This window comes from Loxodonta africana, chromosome 3 (assembly GCF_030014295.1).
Source record: "Loxodonta africana isolate mLoxAfr1 chromosome 3, mLoxAfr1.hap2, whole genome shotgun sequence".
Taxonomy (NCBI): Eukaryota; Metazoa; Chordata; class Mammalia; order Proboscidea; family Elephantidae; genus Loxodonta; species Loxodonta africana.
The window spans coordinates 204,787,862-204,808,442 of NC_087344.1; the positions used below are offsets into that span (position 1 = coordinate 204,787,862).

A 20,581-nucleotide genomic window follows, 5' to 3' on the forward strand; every position below is an offset into this window, starting at 1 on the left:
TAAGCCTCACAGGCCGCTGGGGGTTCCTATTACCTGGGTCTGGCTGAGGGGCTAGGCTGGGTCCGAGGTGGGGAGGGCGGGCAGCAGGAGGCAGGAGCTAGGCTGCAGGAGTCTGTCTGATGGGGGACTCAGAAGTCTCTTCTTCCAAAGAGGGCTGTCTGCCACCTCCACAGCCTCTGCCAGGCCCAGGTGGCCGGGCCTTATCTGCCAGCAGGCTGGGAGCCACCCGCAGCAGAGGTCCATCTCCAGGGCCCATGGACAGGCGAGACGCAGGGGTCCACACGGAGGCCTGGAGCCCAGCCAGGTGACAGTGGGCCCTGGCTGCTCCAGAGGCAGTGGGCAGCCCCTGGCCACCACCACACCTGGCCCTGACGAGTCTGTTCCGACTCACAGCAACCCTTAGGACAAAGTAGAACTGCCCCATAGGGTTTCCAGGGAGCGACTGGTGGATTCAAACCGCTGACCTTTCGGTTAGCTGCCTTAACGCTTAGCTTTTGAATAAAGGTAGTTTAAAATCAGTAATCTTCATTAAAATCAAAATTATTGGGTTTAAAATACACTTGTAGGTAAATGAAATAAAATGGATATTTCAAGATAAAAACCTGATTTTTTGATTTCATTCGCCAGTTCTTACTCTCACCTATCCTGCTCATGTTCCTTGAATTAGCGTTCTCAGTCCTTTAGAATCTTGCAGAAATTATAAATACACTTCACTTGATGTCAGTATAGCACTTTGGTTGAGAAAAAGAATAAATTCAGGGCTTCCCTTTTTCCTGCCGAGTTGCAGGAAAACCTGTAGACCTTTGTTGTGTTACTTGGGTTCTCCATGATGACTCTAACGTTCTCTTTCCTGCCTGTTTTGGGGGCTTTGTCTGCAGCTCTTGCTTCTGGTGGCTCTCTTCCAATAACGTCACTGGATGCAACCGGGAACCTGGTATTTGCCAATGCAGGAGGAGCCCCCAACATTGTGACTGCCCCTCTGTTCCTGAACCCCCAGAACCTCTCTCTGCTCACCAGCAACCCAGTTAGCTTGGTGTCTGCCGCTGCAGCCTCCGCAGGGAACTCTGGACCTGTTGCCAGCCTTCACGCCACCTCCACCTCAGCTGAGTCCACCCAGAACTCTCTGTTCACAGCGGCCTCTGCCAGCGGCGCTGCTTCCACCACCACTACCGCCTCCAAGGCACAGTGAGCTGGGCTCCCGGCCAGGTTCATCGACTGAAAATGTGATCGGCTTCCTCTCGCCATGTGGCTGAGGGCACAGGAGAGAAGAAAAAACCACATATACTGGGGGAGGGGGGAAAGGATGAAGATGGGACAACATTTGCCTAATTTTGTAATAAAACACTGTCTTTTCAGGATTGCTTCATGGATTGGAGAACTTTCTAACCAAAAATGTAAAAAAAAAAAAAAAATTCAAAAACAAAACACAAAAAAATAAGTGAAAGGACTACTTACCATTTCCAGCAGTCATGATGACAAGTTAAGGTGGGTTACCACTTCCAGTATAGGAAGGGGATTTCTTGTTTGTCTAAATTTCTTTTTTTCTTAAAAAAAAAAAAAAAATCATTTTTATGGGTCTGTTGTACAGGCCATTAAGTCATAACAAGGTGTTTATAATCATATCAATTGTGTTGGGGGTTCCTTTTTAACTGGTACAATTTAGGCAGGCCTGTATTACTGTATCTCTATTATTATTATTGTTGTTGTTATTGTTTTTATATATATATATATATATATATATAGTTTGGACACATTTATCTCTCGCTCCTGGATCCTATTTCAGTGAGCTCCCACACTGTGGGGAGGGAGGGTTTCGGGGTAAGGGGAGACTTACGTTCTTAACTGCGGGGAATGTTCTTGCTGGTTTCCTTATCCTTGATGACTCTTACAGAGGTGCTAGAAAATTATTTTCTTTTGCCACTTATGCAAGAGGCTTGGTGCAGAAGCTGAAGGCAGTGTGTGCACACACTCCCACTCCACACATGCTCCCTTCCCCCCATCAGGTGGTGCCTTTGGAGCACTTTTGTGTAGGAAGGAATTCCTGCTGAACTGTAGCTCTCATTCACCCCCAAATCATTGAATGACCTTGGGGCCCGATCCTGCCTGCAGCAGTGCTGTTTTCTGCCACTTTCCATGGGAACGCTGCACGTGTCGCAGGGTGAGATTTGGTTCCCAAGAGCAAAGACTACTGCGTACACCTGACTTGGTGGTTCTCCTGAGTTCTTATCTCCTGAAAAATGCTCCTACTGTTGGTTGGTTGATTTGTTTGTTTCCATTTTGTGGAAGTGTTTCATCCAGACTTTCTTTAACTTACTCAGCAAAGAGCAAATTGACTTATTGAAATTGGAAAACTTTTCCCTTAAGGGATCTCTACTAGACTATTTTCCATTGGTTTGTATCCCAAAGGTGTGATGAGAAGAGTCTCTGAGGTTACCACTTTTTCCTCTGGCCACAGACTTCCTTTTCACGACTGGCTTATTTATACCTTCCAGCCCTGAGACTCTCCTTGGTCCTCTAACTAAAGGAGGCACTTGTTAGCCAGGCGTGTCATCTGCAGGACCTTCAAAGAAGGACCTTGAGTGGGGCCTTTGCACACACCTGAGTGTCTCCCTGGTTTGTTCGATGCTCCTGCTAGATAGTTGTCATGGGCAGCACACATCTCTGCTCAGTGTAGACAGCAGTGAGCTTGTCGTCGTTTCAGGGCGGCTCTAGATGAGCCCACTGAAAAGGAAATGTTTGTGAAAGTGGATGAAGAGGAATGAGAGTAATTTGGAGATTAGATCCCCCTTTTTGTTGATAGACTGTTATGGTATCTGTACCGAAAAAATTCCCAAAAGACTGGATCACTGCAATGCAGTTCATCTAAGCCCCCTTCTTATTGGAGTTAGATGTTCCTGTCTGGTGTCTGTGGGTGCTTGTTTACGTCTCCGGTGGTCCTACAGACTGCACTTTCCCCCTTTTGAGGCGGCAGTTCAGAGAGAGCTAACAGGTAATTTTCATTCTAGTTGCTTTGCTTGTATCTACAAGGGAGCTTGAGTCCTGCAAGCTGTCTCTCTCTGCCAGCCTTCGGAAAGGCAGTGATAAAGACACAGTGTGGACCTCTGTGAGTAAAGTGGGAGACAGCCGCGTTAATACTAAAAGACCAGGAACGTTTCCGTCCCCTTTTTGTTTTTCTTTCGTTCCTTCTGTCGTGTTCTTTTATTTCACAGAGTATTTAATTACCCCCCTAAATCTCTTCTCACCCCTACTTCACCTTCCCTAAACCCTCCAAATTTAGTCACTGCAAGCAGGGAAACTAACAAATATCCATCCACCTTTTTATGTGTGATGTGTTTTTTGTTTGTCTTTTTTTTTTTTTTTTTAAACTAAGCTTGAACCAAAGTCAATTTTTAGCAAGCTGCTGTACTAATGGACTAGTTTATAAAGCGCAGTTCAGACACATTGAGGAGATAGATGCTACTGACAATTTCTTTTTCATTTGTCTTTATTAATTTTATATAAAAGTTGCTGCTTGTTTTTAATCTTTTATGTTGGTAAATTGTAATATCCTCTGGGCAGACATTAACTTGATTTGTAACTAGTTTATTTAGTTTGGTGTGTAAATAGGATGGTAGTGTCAGTTACTAATTTCTCTCCTCTCTGTCCTGCTATCTCTCTGGTGTAGTTAAATCTGACTTTCTCTCCTGACTTGACATCTCTGACTTTAGTCTGTGCAAATGATTTTAGGGCTGTCGATAATACTGTAGTCGTCCCTAGTAATGGGCCCCTCCCTTGGGAGTGGTAAAAGTTACGAGGAAGGATTCAGGGAGGGAAATGCTGATACCCACCATACTGGATGAGCGGTTATAGCATTAATTTCCCAAAATTGCTACCAAAGGATGTGTTGAGTCCCAAGGGATTCAGACCATTGGATTAGGAGGAAGGGCAAGCAAAGTCTACATTTTTTTTGTTTCTACGTGGTTCAGAATATGTTCCCTCTCCCAAATAAGATTCACCAACAGACTTTAATATTAAGAAATATACTAAGCTTTAAATGTCAGTACAGTGGTCTTTGACTCCCTGCCTTGTCTGTTCTCTAGTCATGATGGGATAGGGGCTCTGCCTTTTTCTGTATGGATCACTTTATGAGAATAGATCTTAAACCAGCACCAAAATCTGTGTTTAAAAGAGGAAAGAAGCCCTTAAATATAGATAACTAAAGTTTTCTTCTTTCTCTTATTTAAAAATAAGTTGTAAAATGGAAGGTACATTTACACATCTACACATGAAACACTAATGTAGCTTGTCGATGGGTGTTTAGCTTAAAATCTTCTCATCACTATCCCTAAATGCTCTACTGATCATATTTCTTCATTAAGAACACCTTAGCCCTTTTTTACTTTATATTTTTTATCATCTCAAGAAATGCTTTTATGGATTGAATGAGCTATCTCCTAACCTAAGGTACTCAGACTTAACTTTTAACCCCTTATATGGCAGAATCAGCAAATTAAAAGGCACCATTTGACCATTTGGAAACCCTGGTGGCATAGTGGTTAAGTGCTATGGCTGCTAACCAAAGGGTCGGCAGTTCGAATCCGCCAGGTGCTCCACGGAAACTCTATGGGGCAGTTCTACTCTGTTCTGTAGGGTCTCTAGGAGTCGGAATCGACTTGACGGCACTGGGTTTGGCTTGGTTTTATTTGGCCAAAAAAAGGTGTTTGGTGTAGTTTCTGCATTTTGAAGAGGAAAGTCCACATAGGTCATCACAATTCATTTAATCATTCTTTATCCCCCCCTTAATGTTTGTGCAAGTTTTACGTCATCCCTGAATTTGGTTAACACATACTAAGCCAAAGACTAACTCTGAATGCATCTATTAGTGATTCTATATTTGCCTGTGGTAGTGGGCCCTCCCTAGGGAGAGGTGAATGTACAGTAATTGTTTGAATTCTATTTCTCATCAGCCGTACAATTTGGTCATGAATTTTATTTACATCCTGTATCAACCTGAAGGACAGAGCAGAAGGACCTGGCTCTACAAGGGCTTCTCAGAGGAGCCCAGTTGTTTGTTCCTGGTTTAAGAAGTGGGATGCCTGCTGTACTCGTTGAAATGTTTCTGAAGTTATGTAGGCAGCTTTTTAGAATGAAGAAAAAAAGTGTTAGATACCAACGAACTGATACAATACAGACTCCCTTTTATTTATTTGATAAGAAAGATCAGTATCATCCCAATTGTCTCAACTTATTACTCGATAAATGGAACCAAAGGAATCCCACTTTCATTTTGTGTAGGACTATGCCTGTTTATACTTTATGTTAGCATTATTAGAAATTGACATTCTTAAAAAAGAAATTAAGGTGAATTAAAAGCTTTTTAGTGAGACCATCTTGCCAGTTTCATCTACGTAATTCATTCGTTGTTGGAAAAAGCACAATTGTACCCCTTTTTATGTTATTGATCCCATTACCCCTCATTTATCTGGGAAGATAGAGGAAACCTTGTCTATCTTATCCAGAAGCACAGATGTTCTCTTGACACGATGTTAAACTCAGCCCAGTCTTTAACGTTAAAATTTCTATTTAAACTTCTGGAAAAGCTGGGTACATTAGCAAATATAGAAAGTTTATGTAGATTTTTAAAGTTATAAACCCTGATAGAAAACATTGCAATGAGTGTATCGTAAGCACTTGACTGAGAGGAGAAACTTTGGAGTTCACGGCCCAGAGTTGCTCCCGAGCCATATCATCCTCACATCATCAGATAGAACAGGAAGAAGCTGCTTCCTTTGTTTCCCTCCCAGGAGGCTCTGTGGACAGAGAGAAGGAAATGGGCACTGGAGCATCAGGACGTGGTTGTGAGAAGGGCAAGTGGCGTGTGCTACCCGGTTAGGACCTGGTTCTGGCAGTCCCCTTTGGTCTCAGACCCTTTAGGGGTCTCCCAGAGACCAGTCTGCAGTTTAAGGACCCTCAGTTAAAGTAGGGCCTCAGCAATTCATTATGAGAGTTTGGACAAGTACTTCCTCGCTAAAGCAGCGTCTGAAGTTGATTAATGTAAGGTTCACTCTTCACACCCTGTTTACTAGAGGTGAAAATGTTAGAGTACCGCCAATATTAACGGGAGAAAAAAAACTAAAGTCCTGGAATTTAAAAGTATTCAAGTGGGCAAGAATTGATGGGTTAATTTGCTCAAAGCAGTTCTGAATTCATTTTTGCAGGTGTGTGTGAAAAGCATTTGAAGTCTGACATTTTTCGTATAATCATAGCCCTACAACATTTTGAGGATAACACAGTAACTCTTTCTTAGCATTTACCTTCAGTTGAGAAGGAAAAAAAGTCCTTCTTTGGCATTGCTCTCAGAATAGCTCGGATCAGCTATTACCTAGTCTGTATAGATGGTGCACAAGTACAGATGTAAACTTAGGTAGGAAAGGGGTACATGCCTTTCATAGGGGGGCGCCTCAGCCTTTTCTTAATCCAGAGAGGTTTAGTGGGTCACCCCTAAGATTCCCGGGGAGATGTCTGACAGGGATTCCACCAGAAAGGCAGGGACTGTGTTCTTCTCAGAGTTGACCCATTTACACCCATGTTTGCAGTGTGACCTGTGAACCATCTTTGTTCATGGAGCAGCTCTTGTCTTGGCTCCTCTGCTCAAAAGAGTGAATGTGAGCAACTCTTAGGTTGATCCTGTGTTCTGGGTGTCCTTTCCTCTTATACCTTTACCCCCTTTTCTCCTTGAATGGTGGTACCTTAACCTGTGAGGGTAATGCTCATGGCTAACAGCTAGCTCTGGCAACTTCATAAAATACCTCGGCATAGCTTTGCATTGTTGCAGAACTAGTTTTAAACTGAAAACCAAATCAATAAATGAATAAAAAGGAAAAGACTTTATAAATAGGGGAAATGATTCTAGCTGTAGCATTTAGTTGAACTGATGTTTATTATGACTGATAAACATGATTGATACTGTATGTATTTGGGATCCTGTTTATAGGTTACAGTTTATAGGGTTAGGGAGGGTTGGGGTGGGGGAAAGCGGAGAAGTTGATTATGTTAGAAGGAAAACATTGCTCGTGTTTGTTTTTCCTTATATCTGTCTTGCCAAAGGAAACTTGATTATCCCTCTGATGGGGTTTGGGATTCGTTGGTCTCTGTGGTCTAATCCAGCGGCATGCAGGTTACAGATTGGTTGTTCAGTCGGGTCAGGGCCCCCTAGGACCCACCAGGGCACGTTTATACCCCTGCCTATGACTGCCTCTGCCCTGAGACCGCACCAGCCTCTCCTAATGGTCCCTCACCCCGGCGTAGCAAAAGCTTAGGTGAAGGATGAATGTGTGAATGTCTGGGCGTGCACTTGAGTCAAGGTCAAGATAGGAATGCACCAGTCTGGAAAGGAGAGGAGAGGTGAGTGGTTGATGCATCTTAATCCAGGAAAACTAAAGTAAAACAGGTTCTTTTTGTCACCTTCTGTAATGTTATTCATTGTTGGGTTAGTAGCACAACGCTTAACACCTTACTTCCTTTTCCCATACCAGACTGATCCTGTCTAGACCAAAAATGCAAACAGGGAAAACCAAACCAAGACGTGAAACCCAACCTGCTTGCTTTACACCTGTGATGAGATGTGATCTGTAGGGATTGTTCGGTTGGTGGGCTCAAGGAGAGAGTTGTTCTTGGGGGGAATGTGCAAGAGAAGTGATGTTGGTTTAGAAAAACCAAGAGCCTTCCTGACCGGACGCCAGGACAGCCTTCCTGACCAGACGCCAGGACAGCCTTTCTTGGCTCCCTAAGTTCAGACAGAGACTCTAGCTCCAGAAAGCTTCTTTTTTTTAAAAAAAATGAACGATCCATCTCACAGAACCTAAGTGGGATTTGGTTTGGATACCAAAGACAGTGCTATGTCATTGCTTGTCCTTATGTTTGTGAATCGGGCAGAGGGGGTGGGAGCAAAAGGCTAAAATCTGGAAAAGCTTTACTGTTTCTTTCCTTCCCCTCGCTTCCCCCTCCTCCCCGCCCCCCCCCCCCCAGCTTCCCACCTGTTTGAAGGAAGTCTTATTGGTTACCCTGGCTTTGGAAAAGAGATTTGTTTTGTTCTGCTGGCTCCGTAAAAATGGATAGAGTCGCTCAGGGTAGCAGTGGGGTTCTTGAAATTGCTGGGAAATTGGGGGAGAAGCAAAAGACAGGAGCAGACTTCTTTGTTTCCCTTTATCTAATAGCACTTGTAGATAGAACCAGTGTAGCCAGTTTGAGATCAGACAGTACTTAGATGTGCCATCTCGAGTCTGTCCCTTAAAAAGGATTAGCATTTTCAAGAGCAGGTTTACGTGAAAAACCAGAAGGCCTTCCTTGACTCTCCCATGTAGCTATATTGTTCCAAAATGTTTCTATACACGGGCTCCAGGGACCTGAGTGGCTAATTGTTTCAGTGTACTATTGCTGGGACCCAGAAAGGGAGAGAGGGAGAAGAAATGTCTTGTTTTCTTCATAGTCCATCAAAAACGGCCAGGTTGCAGATCTTCCTGAAAGCTTTACTAATAAGCTTATTGTTCTGACATTACATGAAAGTGGTACTTATCTTGTGTGACTTCTCAGCTCTAGCTAGGTTTATAAGTAGGTATTTTAGGGTATGGAAGATAAGAGCACTTGAAACAGAAGCTGTGTGAAAATAAGGTATATGTAACAGAGCATCACTGTGAGGATGGACGGGAAGCTCTCTGGGGCTGAGGAGGGAAGGTGTGCTGTATGATTTCTTCTGTGAATCGGCCCACTCAGCACAGAGCTCCACCCAGTGCCCCTTTCTGTTCAAATCCAGGATACTGTCAAAAAGTTCAGACCCCAAAACTAATTCACGGAAAAAAAAAAAAAAAAAGATTGAGGTCTGCTGCCGAGTCCCCTCGTGCTTGCATTGTTTAAATCTGCCGCAGCCTCACAAAAGCGCTTCAGGCTTCGTTGGTGACTTGGCGGTGGCAGCGCTGAGTTCTCTAGCGTTATGTCCTAAAGTCTGCAGGCAGACCTGGATTTAGTGCTGTTTACGAAAGGAGACATCCACATTCTTTAGTTCCTTAAAATTGAAATTCCTTTTGGATGAAAAAGGACAAAGGCAAGTGGAGAAAAGACTTTGTACTCCCACCCACCCGCTAATGAATAGAGGAAGAAAGGAAGCGCGCCCCGGAACCTAAAACGACATAGGCAGGTGGGGTGCCCCCCTCGTGGTCCCAGGCCTGAGAGTGGTAGGTGTAGACCTGCCAACAGGTGGAAGGGGAGGGAGGAGGGAGCCTGAGGCTCTGCAATAATACTGTAAGATTGGCTTCTGTGGTGTAAGTGATGTAGGCATCTACCCTGAGACCAGGTAAAGGGAGAGAAAGACAGACTTCTCCCAGCTCCTTACCTCTGCTTCCCTGGGCTTGTGTGCATGACTCAGTCCACAGGAGGTGTCGCTCTCCGGGGAGTCCCCCTCCTCCCACACTAGATCCTTGTTCCATTACCTTCATCTGTGGTCGTAGCAAAGGCTAGGTGAGTAAGCGTGGGGTCTTCTACCCACCACTAAGTCCAGGAGCTGTCGTATACCTCATTTCTAACTCGTGACTGAGTAACTGGCTTTAACTTCTCTAAACCCTACAGAGTTGCCAAGTCTGCCCTCCCTTCTCTGAGTCATGTTGAACTCTGGCCTATAGCATCACTGGGCCTGGAGCCTAGGCTGGGACCCCGAATGTCGCTGCTTAAGAGCTACTGCAAACTGAGGGCAAATTGCAATCTTCTGTTTCTTTTTGTTGCAAGGGGTCTTCACAGATCTCTTAACATCTGCTTTCCCCACCCCCCTGCCTCTAAGGGGCTGGCCAGCTACCCATACCCACCCCCCTCATACTCCTGACTGCTGGCCACAGGTCAGCTTCTGTGCTTGCCTTCCCCCTGGCGGGGCAGAGGCCATTCCCTCCCCTCAGGCTCGGGGTTCTGCTGATTTTCAGGACTTCGGGTGGGAGGGAAGACACCAAAGGCTCCTCAAAGCCGACTGCTGCATACACGTTTCACTTTTTTTCCTTTGACATGACCAAAAAAGAATCCAAATATTTAAGTTTATTATTATTATTAATGTTATTATTTGACAATCTTCTATCCAGTGGGCTCTCTAGAAGCTGCATCCCCAGCCCTTTCACCCTTTCTTTGAATGTAGTTCCCGACCTTCAGTTCCCACCCCTGATGTTGAAAAAAGCTTCTTCGCCAGGTCACACTACTGCTGCTATAAGCCAGGGGAGGGTGGTTTCTTTGTTTTGTTTTGCTTTTTAAATTTCCAGCCAAAACCAAAGATTTCTTAATGATTGTATAAACTCAAAACAAACAAAAAAACCAAAGAAAAGGGAAGTCTTCAGCATCAATCCAATCTGTGGCGTCCTGGCATTTGGAAGAGTGAGGCCAGGGGCAGGTGGGGGACCCCTGGCTGGCGCGAGGGGCAGGAAGGATATGCTCCATGCCCGGGCTCAGCGGCAGCGTGGAGGCAGGGGCCCAGGAGCCAACGTGCCTGCAAACATGCTGTGCAACAAATTGACACTTCAGATTTTCTACAACCGGGGTCACCACAGAGGCTTAGCACAGGGACTAAGGAAGGATGGGAGCGGTTGCCAAGCCGCCCTGGCCAAGGACTCCACAGAGAGGTGGGAAGTTGAAGACACTGGCGCAGGATTGGCTGCTCTGCTGGGTGCTCTCACCTCTGGGGGCTGGGTGATGGCTAATACATGCTGAGGTGCCCTTCTGAGCCTTTTTTTCTTTGTTTCCTTTTCTGGAATTGCTTGGAAGTGGCTGTTCTGCCTGTGAGGAGACATGTGGAAAGATGACTAAGCTTTTCATTTCTCTTTATTGTCGTTTTCTTTCCTTTCTGCGGCACCACTGTGCAACTATGCATTGTATTCCACAACTTTTGTGCTAGGTAGATGCCTGTGACTTTTTAACTCGGGGGGCGGGGGGATTGCAAATGAAGGAACTTTTTACATGGATCTTTTTAATCTCAGTTTGATTGGGGGAGGGGGGTATTTGGTTCTAGGGTCATACAAGCTCTATCCCAAAGCAAAATCCAAATGTTAATAATATTAGCCTGATGCAGATACCAAAGATAATTTCTTTCCTGCAGAACCTTAGACTCGTGTATTAAGTACGATTACCCAGCACTTGCATTAGTCTAACCTCAGTAATTCCAAAGCTTAGATGTATATTTTGGTATATTTCTGGGATATTAAGAAAACAAAATGTCGTTTAACTTCTTGTTTGTTTCGGTGTAAATGCTCTTAAAGTCATAGCATGAAAATAGCTGAACTGTCCTATTCTTAGTAGTTTGGAATAATAGTATTTTTGTATGTTTTCAGTGTGTCTATGTATGTATTAACATAACAGTTTTCACTGCCTAGGTGTTCATAATAAAAAGAAAATTTGAAAGTTCCGAGTGTACATAATAATGCAGTAATAAACTCCCACCCGGTGTCCGTTCGGATTGCATTTTCGCTGATTGCTATTCCCAGCTGGGGTTTGGTTTTAAAGACAGTGATCGTGTTTTTCTAAAAATGTTTTCTTTTTCTCTGTCTTTAAATATTTTAGCTCCCCCACCTATTCTCCCCCCTCCCTCTTTTTTTTTTTTTTTTTTTATATATTGATTCAGGGGTGTTTTTCCACTGTTGTCAAAGGAGGGATGCAAGGGGGGGACTGGCCCCTTGGCCTCCCGAAGCTTTGTGTTATGTACTTAACTTTAAAATGTGAGTTTGAGTTCTTGTTTGTGGAAACTTAGGATGTGATGTAAATGATCCTTTCCAGAATTGTCCAGCAGCTTTAATGAAGCAGTGACAATTCCCCATAGCTTGTCGGGAGCCCTTCTGCATTTCTCCTTAGATAACTGCAGTCTGCGTGGCTGGTGTGTAGCCTCAAGGCCCCAGAGTGCCTGCTCAGCCACTTCCCCTCTGGTAGGGATGTCCTCCAAGAATCAGCTGATAACATGGAGCTCTGGACCTTGTTATCTGTGCCCCTGGGAAACACACTTTTCTAGGTTTTGAAAACCTGAAACACAAGCAACTTCACATTTTGGGGAATTAGCTGCTCCCTCCCAAGGCCTGGGGAGGTGGTGGGGAACATGAGCGGTGCTGTCTCTTTAAAAGTGCCCTTTATATGATTCCCCTCCTGGGGCTGCCCGTGGGGGTGCTATGGGCTGGGGAGAGATTGTGTAGGTGACAGTGGATCAGAGTGAAATGGTAGGTTTTGTCTAGATACATTTGTCTGCTGTAATTTTTTATATATATTAAACTTACTGTAACTGTACAGTTCATTTCTGTTGTGAAACATCATTAAACCATTTTCCAAGTGTTTTCACATTGTCTGAGCTTCTTTGAGGTGTTGTGTGGGTCTTCCGGATGCTTCACACACACATCCTCACACCTGCCCACAGCTGGAGTCAGGTTTCTCAGAGATTTTTCGCAGCAGGTGCTCTTGGGATCCCCAGAGTCACAGTAAGCGCGCGGTTCCTCCCACCACCACCCTGCAGCTGCCTCCTGGGCGCTCTGCCTCGCTGGACTCTCCACGAATTTGGCAGGCGGGTTGACTGGCGGTAGTCTCCCTCCTTCAGACCTGCAAGTTTGGAGTGATCAGAGACACAGGCCCTTGACTGATGTTCCGGGAGAAGTCTTCAGAGCTCCCTTCTAACTCTGTGTGTGTGTGCGTGCGTGCGTGCGTGTGTGCGTGCGTGCGTGCGCGCGCGCGCACGCAGAACTGGATTGAACTCTTCTTTCCCCAGTGTATTGTTTAAACTGCCATGCCCGCACACATTTCCTGAACGTTTAGTCCCTGGAGGCCCTCTGAAGGCAGCTGACCTGAATTTGGCATCAGATTCTGTCTGAGGGTACACAGCTTATCCACCCTGGGTGTCGTATACAGTAGTGTAGCTTTTTATACTTAACATTAGCCTTGTAATACAATTAGTTGATTTCCTAAAAAGGAAAAATTTGAATGAATTTCCCAAAGAGAGGAAACTTCAGCTTGCTGAAGAACTGTGGGAGGGATCCCTATCCAAACTGCCAATCTGGCGTTTTCTTCTTGAACCTGGAAGATGGGAGAGAGTTACCAAGAGCCATTGCCAAGATGTGGTTGCCGTCCTCAGAGGGACCAATATAGGAAGATGAAATACTGTGTCACCTCCTGCTCCGGCGGGCAAGGAGCCCATTCTTTTCCACTCCACCCCTTCCTGTATTTATCGTTTACATTTAGGCTTGTAAAGTTATTAATGCAATTTCAAGTTTTTAACAGAAATCCTCTGGTAGAAACCCTGGCATGCTCGCTATTAGCAAGACATAAGCAAGCAGAGCCGTTCGCCACATGCAACGGCAGGAAGATAAACTACTGGATAGATTCTGTTACCCTGCAGTCTGCTTTAAAAAGGTTACTCTAACCCCCTTCCACTGTGTATACTCGGTGAGTTCCCTATGAGAATGCGAGTACTATCTGTCTTACTGCTGCCTGTCCCTGTCCAGTTACAGGACATCAGTAGTTACAGCTCACCCGTCAGCTCACAAAACTAGTTTTTGACGAACAACTGAAATGCCAAATTGCTTCACTAGTTACCCCTGCACACGAGGCCTAGAGCTAAGCCGCTGACCAAGTGGGACTTAGAATCCTCTCTGGAGGTCTCGGCCTGGTTGGGAGCTCTGTCCGTTTTTTCTCTGCCAAGCCTGGCCTCAGAGTTTCAAGTATTGCTCTGTTTATAAACCAGGAATCTTGAGTCTTAGTCCAAGTAGAACCTTGAATCTTACTCTAAGAAGAAGAAAAAAAAATCGATCACGAATATCTACACCCTGCCTCTGAGTTCAGTGACGCTGAAGTGCTACATTTTTGAAAAATACTGAAAGCTTCCATTGTAACTCATGTTAATGTTTTGGTTCCTCAAAGTAAAATAACATTCCCTTGATTCTAAGACACACATCTTCATATTTTAACATTTTTAAACAGGCCGTATCTTGTAACTGATCTCTACATTTAGCGTAGTGTTTTTTTCCCCCTTCCTGTAAACTGCTAGCACATCTTATGATCAGTAGTCTTTTGGGGCCGAGGAGATCCAGCCGTGCTTTGGAGAGGGCACTGCCAGACCTCAGGAGGGGCAGGAACCTTGGATCTGACTCTTCTTTCAGGAACCGTGTGGTTTCTTGCCTTCTCTGCATAGCTGTCTTGTGTGTAGCCAGGTATGTGTCCACACCCCATCCACCCAGGCCAGGCCCAGCACCCACAGCTTACTGCCAGATTCCCTCCTTGCCTCTTGAGTCCAATTCTTGGCAGAACTGGGTTGAACTCTTCATTTCAAGGCAGCCATACAGGTTGCACAGCCAGTATCTAACTCATACGACCTTGAAACAAGGTCAAGTACACAAGTCCTAGACACAAGGCTCGCTCGCTCAACAGATGAGCCAAAGTACAGTTTTAAAGAAGTAGGTGAAATCTGTTTTAATGCATGTGACATGCTCGTAGTATTGGCTAGCCACAGCCTGGAGGAGGATTCAGTTGGCTTCATTTATGAACTTGAGTCTGTGGAATCGAGGTAGCCAGACCACCATGATGGAGCCACCAATTGTTCTGCCTCATCACCAGGCGACTGAATTAGGGCTGGCAGCTTCAGCCTCTCTAGGTTCTGTCAGCTCTGAGGCCCATCTCTCCATGAAGGCTCCCACAGCCACCCATTCCTCATAGGCTGTCTGTCTGCACTGTGGCAGTTAGTCCTCTGCTTGACTCAGGAGAATGCTGCCAGCACAGCGTGAAACCAAAACTTTCATACGATGTGATCGAAATCCGGTGGCAAGACCTGAAGTCACTGGGATTGTAGCGTTCTCCTTGGTGACCAGCAAAGCCCTGGACACGGTAGGTGGGTGTTGAGTAAATATTTGTTGAATGGAATTGAATTCCTGTCTGAGGCAGGTCACAAATCAAATGCCTTCTCTTCCGGAGTTGCCTGGGAGCTGTCATATGCCAGGCAGCGCTGTATATCACTCCTGTTGGAATCCCAAACTCTTAGAGGCTTTTAATCACCAAAGGAGCCCTGGTGGTGCAGTGGTTAAGAGCTTGGCTGCTAACCAAAGGTCTGTAGTTCACGTCCACCAGTTGCTCCTTGGAAACCCTATGGGGCAGTTCTACTCTGTCCTACGGGGTCGCTATGAGTCGGAATCAACTCAACGGCAGTGGGTTTGGTTTCATATAGCCAAAGCCTGGAATTTGTTTTGGACAAGTGGAAGTACTGATTTCAAAATCTTTACCCAATATTATTAAAGGAGCCCTGGTGGTGCGACGGTTAAGCACTTGCTGCTAACTGAAAGGCTGGCAGTTCAAACCTACCAGCAGCTTGAGAAGAAAAGGACCCGGCAGTCTTCCATAAAGACTACAGCCGAGGAAGCCCTGTGGGGCAGTTCTACTCCCTAACACATGGGGTCGCTATGAGTCAGAATCAATTTGATGGCACCCAACAATAACAGTGGGCTTGGTGAGTTAGGCCCTTTTTTAAAAAAAAAAAAAACATTCAATTGGAGGCAATACTGCTGGGGACAGAGCCACCTTTTGCAAGGAAAACTGGCCTAAAAGACCTCTGTTGTTCTTCCCTCCCCCAAGGCGCATGGACAGAGACACTGGTGCTGTGGCATCGACTGCCTGCTCTTCCTAACTCTGGGATGCCTCTGCTCACCACGTCGCCTATTCCTGATGCCCAGATGCTAGGCTGGCTTCTCCCTCTCACCTTCCTGTGCTCCACTGGCTGGCTCAGTGCTGATAGGCTGCCCTTCGGGCCTCCTTACCTGCCCTTTCTTATCACCTCTCTGACTCCGGCATAAGGCCCAGGCCCATCCCGATATGTGGTACTGCCCTGAGCACTGTTCATGGTCCCATGAGACACAGCCACCAGCCTGGGTGCTGTGCTCACCTCACACTGTGGGCCGCTGTGTGCACCTGTGTTCACCCACATGCTCCCGGGAACCCCCGTCCTCTCCTGAGCATCAGTGGCTGGTCCCCACTGCAACAACAGCACCCTGGTTCCATGATGACTGAACTATCACTTCAGGCTCAACTGCTGAAAGAAAGCTTAGAGCAAAGCATTTTCACTGCTGTATTTATTATGCAAAATAGCACGGCATTAGCAAACCAGTATAAATTAAAACCAAGCAGAGCTGAGAGGGTACTCCATCCAGGGCCACGTGCCCTTTAATTACACAGCCATGTTCCTGAAAGTCCACTGAGGCTTTGCCCATTGGGCCACTGTCTGCTGGATCTTTATAGGTGGGAGTGGTGCTGGGTCTTCCCCCGAGGCCTTCACAACAGTGGGTTTGTCTTTCACTCAAGGCGTGAGGTGAACCAAGTGCTCAGAAAACAACACGGTCTTGCTCTCTCCTCTCGCCCCCATCCCCCCGGCCCATTTCATACCCTCTAATGACAATTTCTGTGCTTTTTATACCAATTTGTTTGCAACTCATTTCCCCTATAAGAATGTGAGAGCCACGAGAACAAGGACAGCCTTGGTCATCTTCCAGTACCCGTGGGTCCCTGTCCCCACAGCTCTGGCTGCCCCTGACTCCCACCCCCACCCACTCCCGCCTCCTCCCCTCAGCCACCTCTGGCCCTTGCAGACTTGCCTGGACTCTCTTCCCATCTTCCCCTCTCACAAGCAGACACCACAGCCTCCTCGGCTCAGTTACAAGTTACCTTGAAGTCAGGAGGAGGCTGACAAAGGAAGCCAAATTTACAGCAGGTGCGAAGCCACTCAAATGCTGGCAGCGCAGGACAGACCATTAGAACATATGTAACATTTGTGGTTTCTCTGGGACTATATGAGACACAGACTTAGCTGTGAGGTGGAGTGTGCCCATTTCCTGGGTGAGAGCACTGAGCCTGTGGGAGAGGGGCTGCTACCACCAGCAAACTTGAAGACCCGAGAACACGCCACGTTCACAGCTGGCTGATGGAGAACAGGGCTGTAACCGTGGGGAATGTCATCCCACAGAGTCCAGGGAGATGTCCGTGTATGACAGTGTAGAGCTAGACGGGACCAAATGTTATAACTTGAAGCATCCTATTCACAGAGAGGGACCTTGGTGGCCGAGCAACGTGAGTGCACTGGGTTCTAAATGCCGTATCCTGAGTCTTCAACAATCGGCGTCTGCAGGTGAGCCTAAGGGGTGACAGCCCTGATGTTAGCGAGGGGGCAGGGCCTGCATGTGGAGGGCATCATAGGTGTCCTTGGTAGGCGTGCTGAGCCCCTGGTGAAAGCAAATCAGAAGAAGAGAGTCAGCCAGGAGCCCCTGTGTAGGCAAAGTCTCCCAGAGGCCTCAGGTGTCTTCCACAGCCTGACCCCCAACCTCCCAGCTTCCAGGGGCCCAGAACAATCCCCTCAGCTCACAGGTGGGGAGGGCCGCAGTCGCGGTAGGTTCCGTGCCCTGCTGGGAATGGCCTTGGAGCGACTCCTTTCCAGCCAAATTTGCACCCTACCTCCCAGTGTCCCTTCTACAGTGCCTACAGTGCCTGGGACCAGCCAACTTGCTGTCTGACCAAGGGGCAGGAGGGTCTTCAGCCTCCAGCACCGAGCTGGAATCAGTGGAAGGGCCCAGGACCAGGCCTATTCCTGCAGAAGCTGGGGCTTGCCACGGTGAGGTGCCTCTCTGGCTTCAGCCTCCCCAAGCCTCCTTGCTAGGCCCTGCTGTGACAGCCATTCTCTTTATCAGGGAGCAGACAGGCAAGGCTGGGCCCCGCCTCCCTGGAGCTCCTCTCCCCCTGCTGCAGCCCTAAACCCAAACCCAAACCAGACCCTCTGCTGTCCAGCTGATTCCGACTCAGAGCCCCACACAGGTAAAGTTCTGGCGGCACCTTCCGTATCCCCGTGAACTCAGGCGAGCCTGGCATCCTGCTGCTCTGGGACCAGTCCAGCCAGCGCTGAGCAGCCCAGGGAAGCCAGAAGGCCAGAATGAGAGCCCACTGCAGGTGCAGGGTACAGAACTAGGTCTGCTGTTTTTCATCTGGGTAATTACCTGCACTGATTTGCATAAACCAGGCACTTGACTACAATAAGGTTTCTTTTTAAAGTGTTATTTTCTTGATTCTTTTGTTCCTTCAATCTTTCTGCCCACCCTCCTATTTTATTCCAGTCTGAGGATACGAGGCAGAGCAGGGCCCAAGCAGTGACACAGGCCTGACATCCCCTGTGTGGCCTCCTTTGACCACATCTTCGTGTCTGTGTGAGCTGACACCCTCAGCTGCTTCCGTCTGCTGCAGCCGAGCCTTGCACGGGTCCGCCAGCCTCCATGGAAGCCAAGTGATTGGCCTGAACTGGTGAGCTCCAGCCCTGCCCTGGGACTTGCTGGCGTGGCATCACCACGGCACTGAAAGGTTATCCCAGGACTTGCCGTGCCTGCCACTTGAGGGTGACCCTTGCCAACCCTCCCCTCCCCCAGCCCCAGGAAGAAGGGGTGAGCAAAGGCCAGAAAGCCCACTCAGAGGGCCCACCTCCGCTCTTACCTGGTAAAGGCCGTCCTGCCCTTTGCCTCTCCGCCTCTGGTTCTTTGGGAGTGAAATGAAAAAAGGGTTAGCAATTCAAGCAGTCGGTAGTGGCATTCTTGCTGAAGGGCCCCCACTCAGGGTCCCCCAGAAAGTCAGAGGTGACAATCTCCCAGCAGGCACACCTGCCCTGGGAGGGAAGGGTCCTTGGGCCACTGGTCAACCTTGGCCTTGCAGAGTAAGGTGCTGCTTGACTTTGACCGGGGTGGGGTTTGCTCTGCCTGGCTCAGATTCTACTGTGGACCTCGGGTTCCTAGGACTTGGCCCGTACCAGGATTTGGGTTGTGCTGGGATCTGGCCATGCTGGCCACCGCTTAGAATAAACGCGCCTCCTTGCAGCTCTCAAATTTCTTGGTGATTCTCAGGCACTCACAGGACCAAGTAGTGCTTATGAGCTCTGGCTGCAGAGTCAGCGCAAATCCTGGCTCCCCTGTCACTAGGTATGTGACCGTGGGTGAGTTCTTTAACCTTCTGGTGCCCCAGCACCCATTTCCTGCAGGGTCATTGTGGGAATTAGCCGCACTGACAGGGCCGGCTTCATGGGCTGAGGCAGGTGGACTGCTCTGCTCTCATGGTGCTGATGATCACCTGTGAACAAGGAACCCGCATCTCAGCTGGCACTGGCCTGCAGCCCTGCACACTGAACCTTCAGGCACACACGAAGCACTCTACAAGTACTGTTATTCCTGGCAACAGGTGTGACCTGTTTTTGCAAAGCTAGGCTGCTTTGGAATCTAGATTTGGGTTTTAATCTGAGGAGCGCCAGCCCTTCCCTTGTATCTCCTGCACTGCCAAGCTGGGCGAGAGCTAGATTAACCTCTGCCTCTGGTGGCCACCATGGGGGCTTTTGCAGGTGGTACAAGGACTGGATGGGAGTGAATGCCGATGGTAGGCAGAACTGGGAGACTAGGGGAATCCCTTGGAGCAACCACCCACACCAATCCTCGAGAATTAAGTAACAGTGACACTCACCTCGCCTTTCATCCCAATCTCACTGTAGGCCTCCGCCATCTTGTTTTTCTGCAGTGCCTGGAGAAGAGGGAGCAAGACAACGGTTTTACTAGTCAAACAGAAGCAGCCTCTTGACTCCCCAGCTGGTAGGGGCTCCCACAATCAAGGCTCTGAGCCTTATTCATACAAATACCTCCGCCCACAACCAGCTCCAACCCACCCTCCTCCTTCTCAGCACTCCAGCATCTTCTCAGAGCTGCCAGCCCTTTGCACTGAGAAGCTCAGGTTAGGCTCAGAAAGACAGGGCATCGAGCTCTAATCCACGCGTGGATTCTAATTCATGCTGACCCCATGTGTTACAGAGTAGAACTGCCTCATAGGGTTTTCTTGGCTGTAATCTTTATGGATCAGCTCACCAGGCCTTTCGTCCACAGTGCCACTGGGTTGGTTGGAACTGCCAACCTTTAGGTTAGCAGTCAAGAGCAAACCATTTGCACGACGCAGGGGGTCATTTATTTGACAAAGTTATCTCCTGCACACAGCTAACAACCAACTGCAGGAGGAGAGAGGAGGAAGCTCCCTTCACAGCAGGTTACCACTTCTAGATGCCCACCCAGGATGGGGATGGAATAAGGGGAATACTCAGCAAAATAACCAGGACAGGGGGGCCCCTCAGAGGGCCTGCCTCCTTGCTCCCCCAGCCTACCCTCCCATGCCAGCCGCAGGACCAGAGATTGGGGGAGGGAAGGCATGGGAAGGGGAGAGAACACCCCACTTTTCAGCTAAGGGGCCTTTCTATAAGCAGCTACTGCTGCAGGCAGCAAGCATGGGAGACATTATCTGGCCCAGGGAAAGGGGGGTCAGGCCAGAGACAGGGTACAGCGTGGAGAAAGGGCTTCTCCAGAGCCCTCCTCCAACTCCTTCCCCAACCTTGCAAGATAAGATGTGAGAATTCCTCTACCCACATTATACACGCCTTCCTGGGGGTTCTTTCTCCTTTGCTAGAAGAGAAGAAGAGAGAAAAGTTAGAGGTGGAGAAACACGAATCCAGGCCGTGAGGGTTGTAGCCCACCCTCCTGCTCCTCCATCCACTCCCCCCATCCTCCCT

General features: G+C 47.7%; 2 protein-coding genes across 11 annotated transcripts in view; one reads left to right on the top strand and one right to left on the bottom strand.

Annotated features, from left to right (window-relative positions):
• The window catches only part of POU2F1 (POU class 2 homeobox 1), a 262,547-nt gene extending 254,552 nt beyond the window's left edge, over nt 1–7,995 (top strand). For 9 of the 10 annotated variants that reach the window (XM_064282901.1, XM_064282908.1, XM_064282902.1 and 6 more), the window contains one exon: nt 879–7,995. In XM_064282901.1, coding sequence (XP_064138971.1) covers nt 879–1,189 — 311 coding nt within the window. In that variant the 3' untranslated portion in view covers nt 1,190–7,995. The remainder of the gene's footprint in view (nt 1–878) is intronic. The other variant, XR_010321592.1, reaches the window with a different exon arrangement.
• Nucleotides 7,996–15,546: 7,551 nt separating this feature from the next.
• The window catches only part of CD247 (CD247 molecule), an 85,179-nt gene continuing 80,144 nt past the window's right edge, over nt 15,547–20,581 (bottom strand). The window contains exons 5-8 of the mRNA XM_023554234.2: nt 20,439–20,474; nt 19,495–19,551; nt 18,484–18,525; nt 15,547–17,231 (exon numbers count right to left, since the gene is read on the bottom strand). Of these exons, the coding sequence (XP_023410002.1) occupies nt 17,166–17,231; nt 18,484–18,525; nt 19,495–19,551; nt 20,439–20,474 (201 nt within the window). The 3' untranslated portion in view covers nt 15,547–17,165. The remainder of the gene's footprint in view (nt 17,232–18,483; nt 18,526–19,494; nt 19,552–20,438; nt 20,475–20,581) is intronic.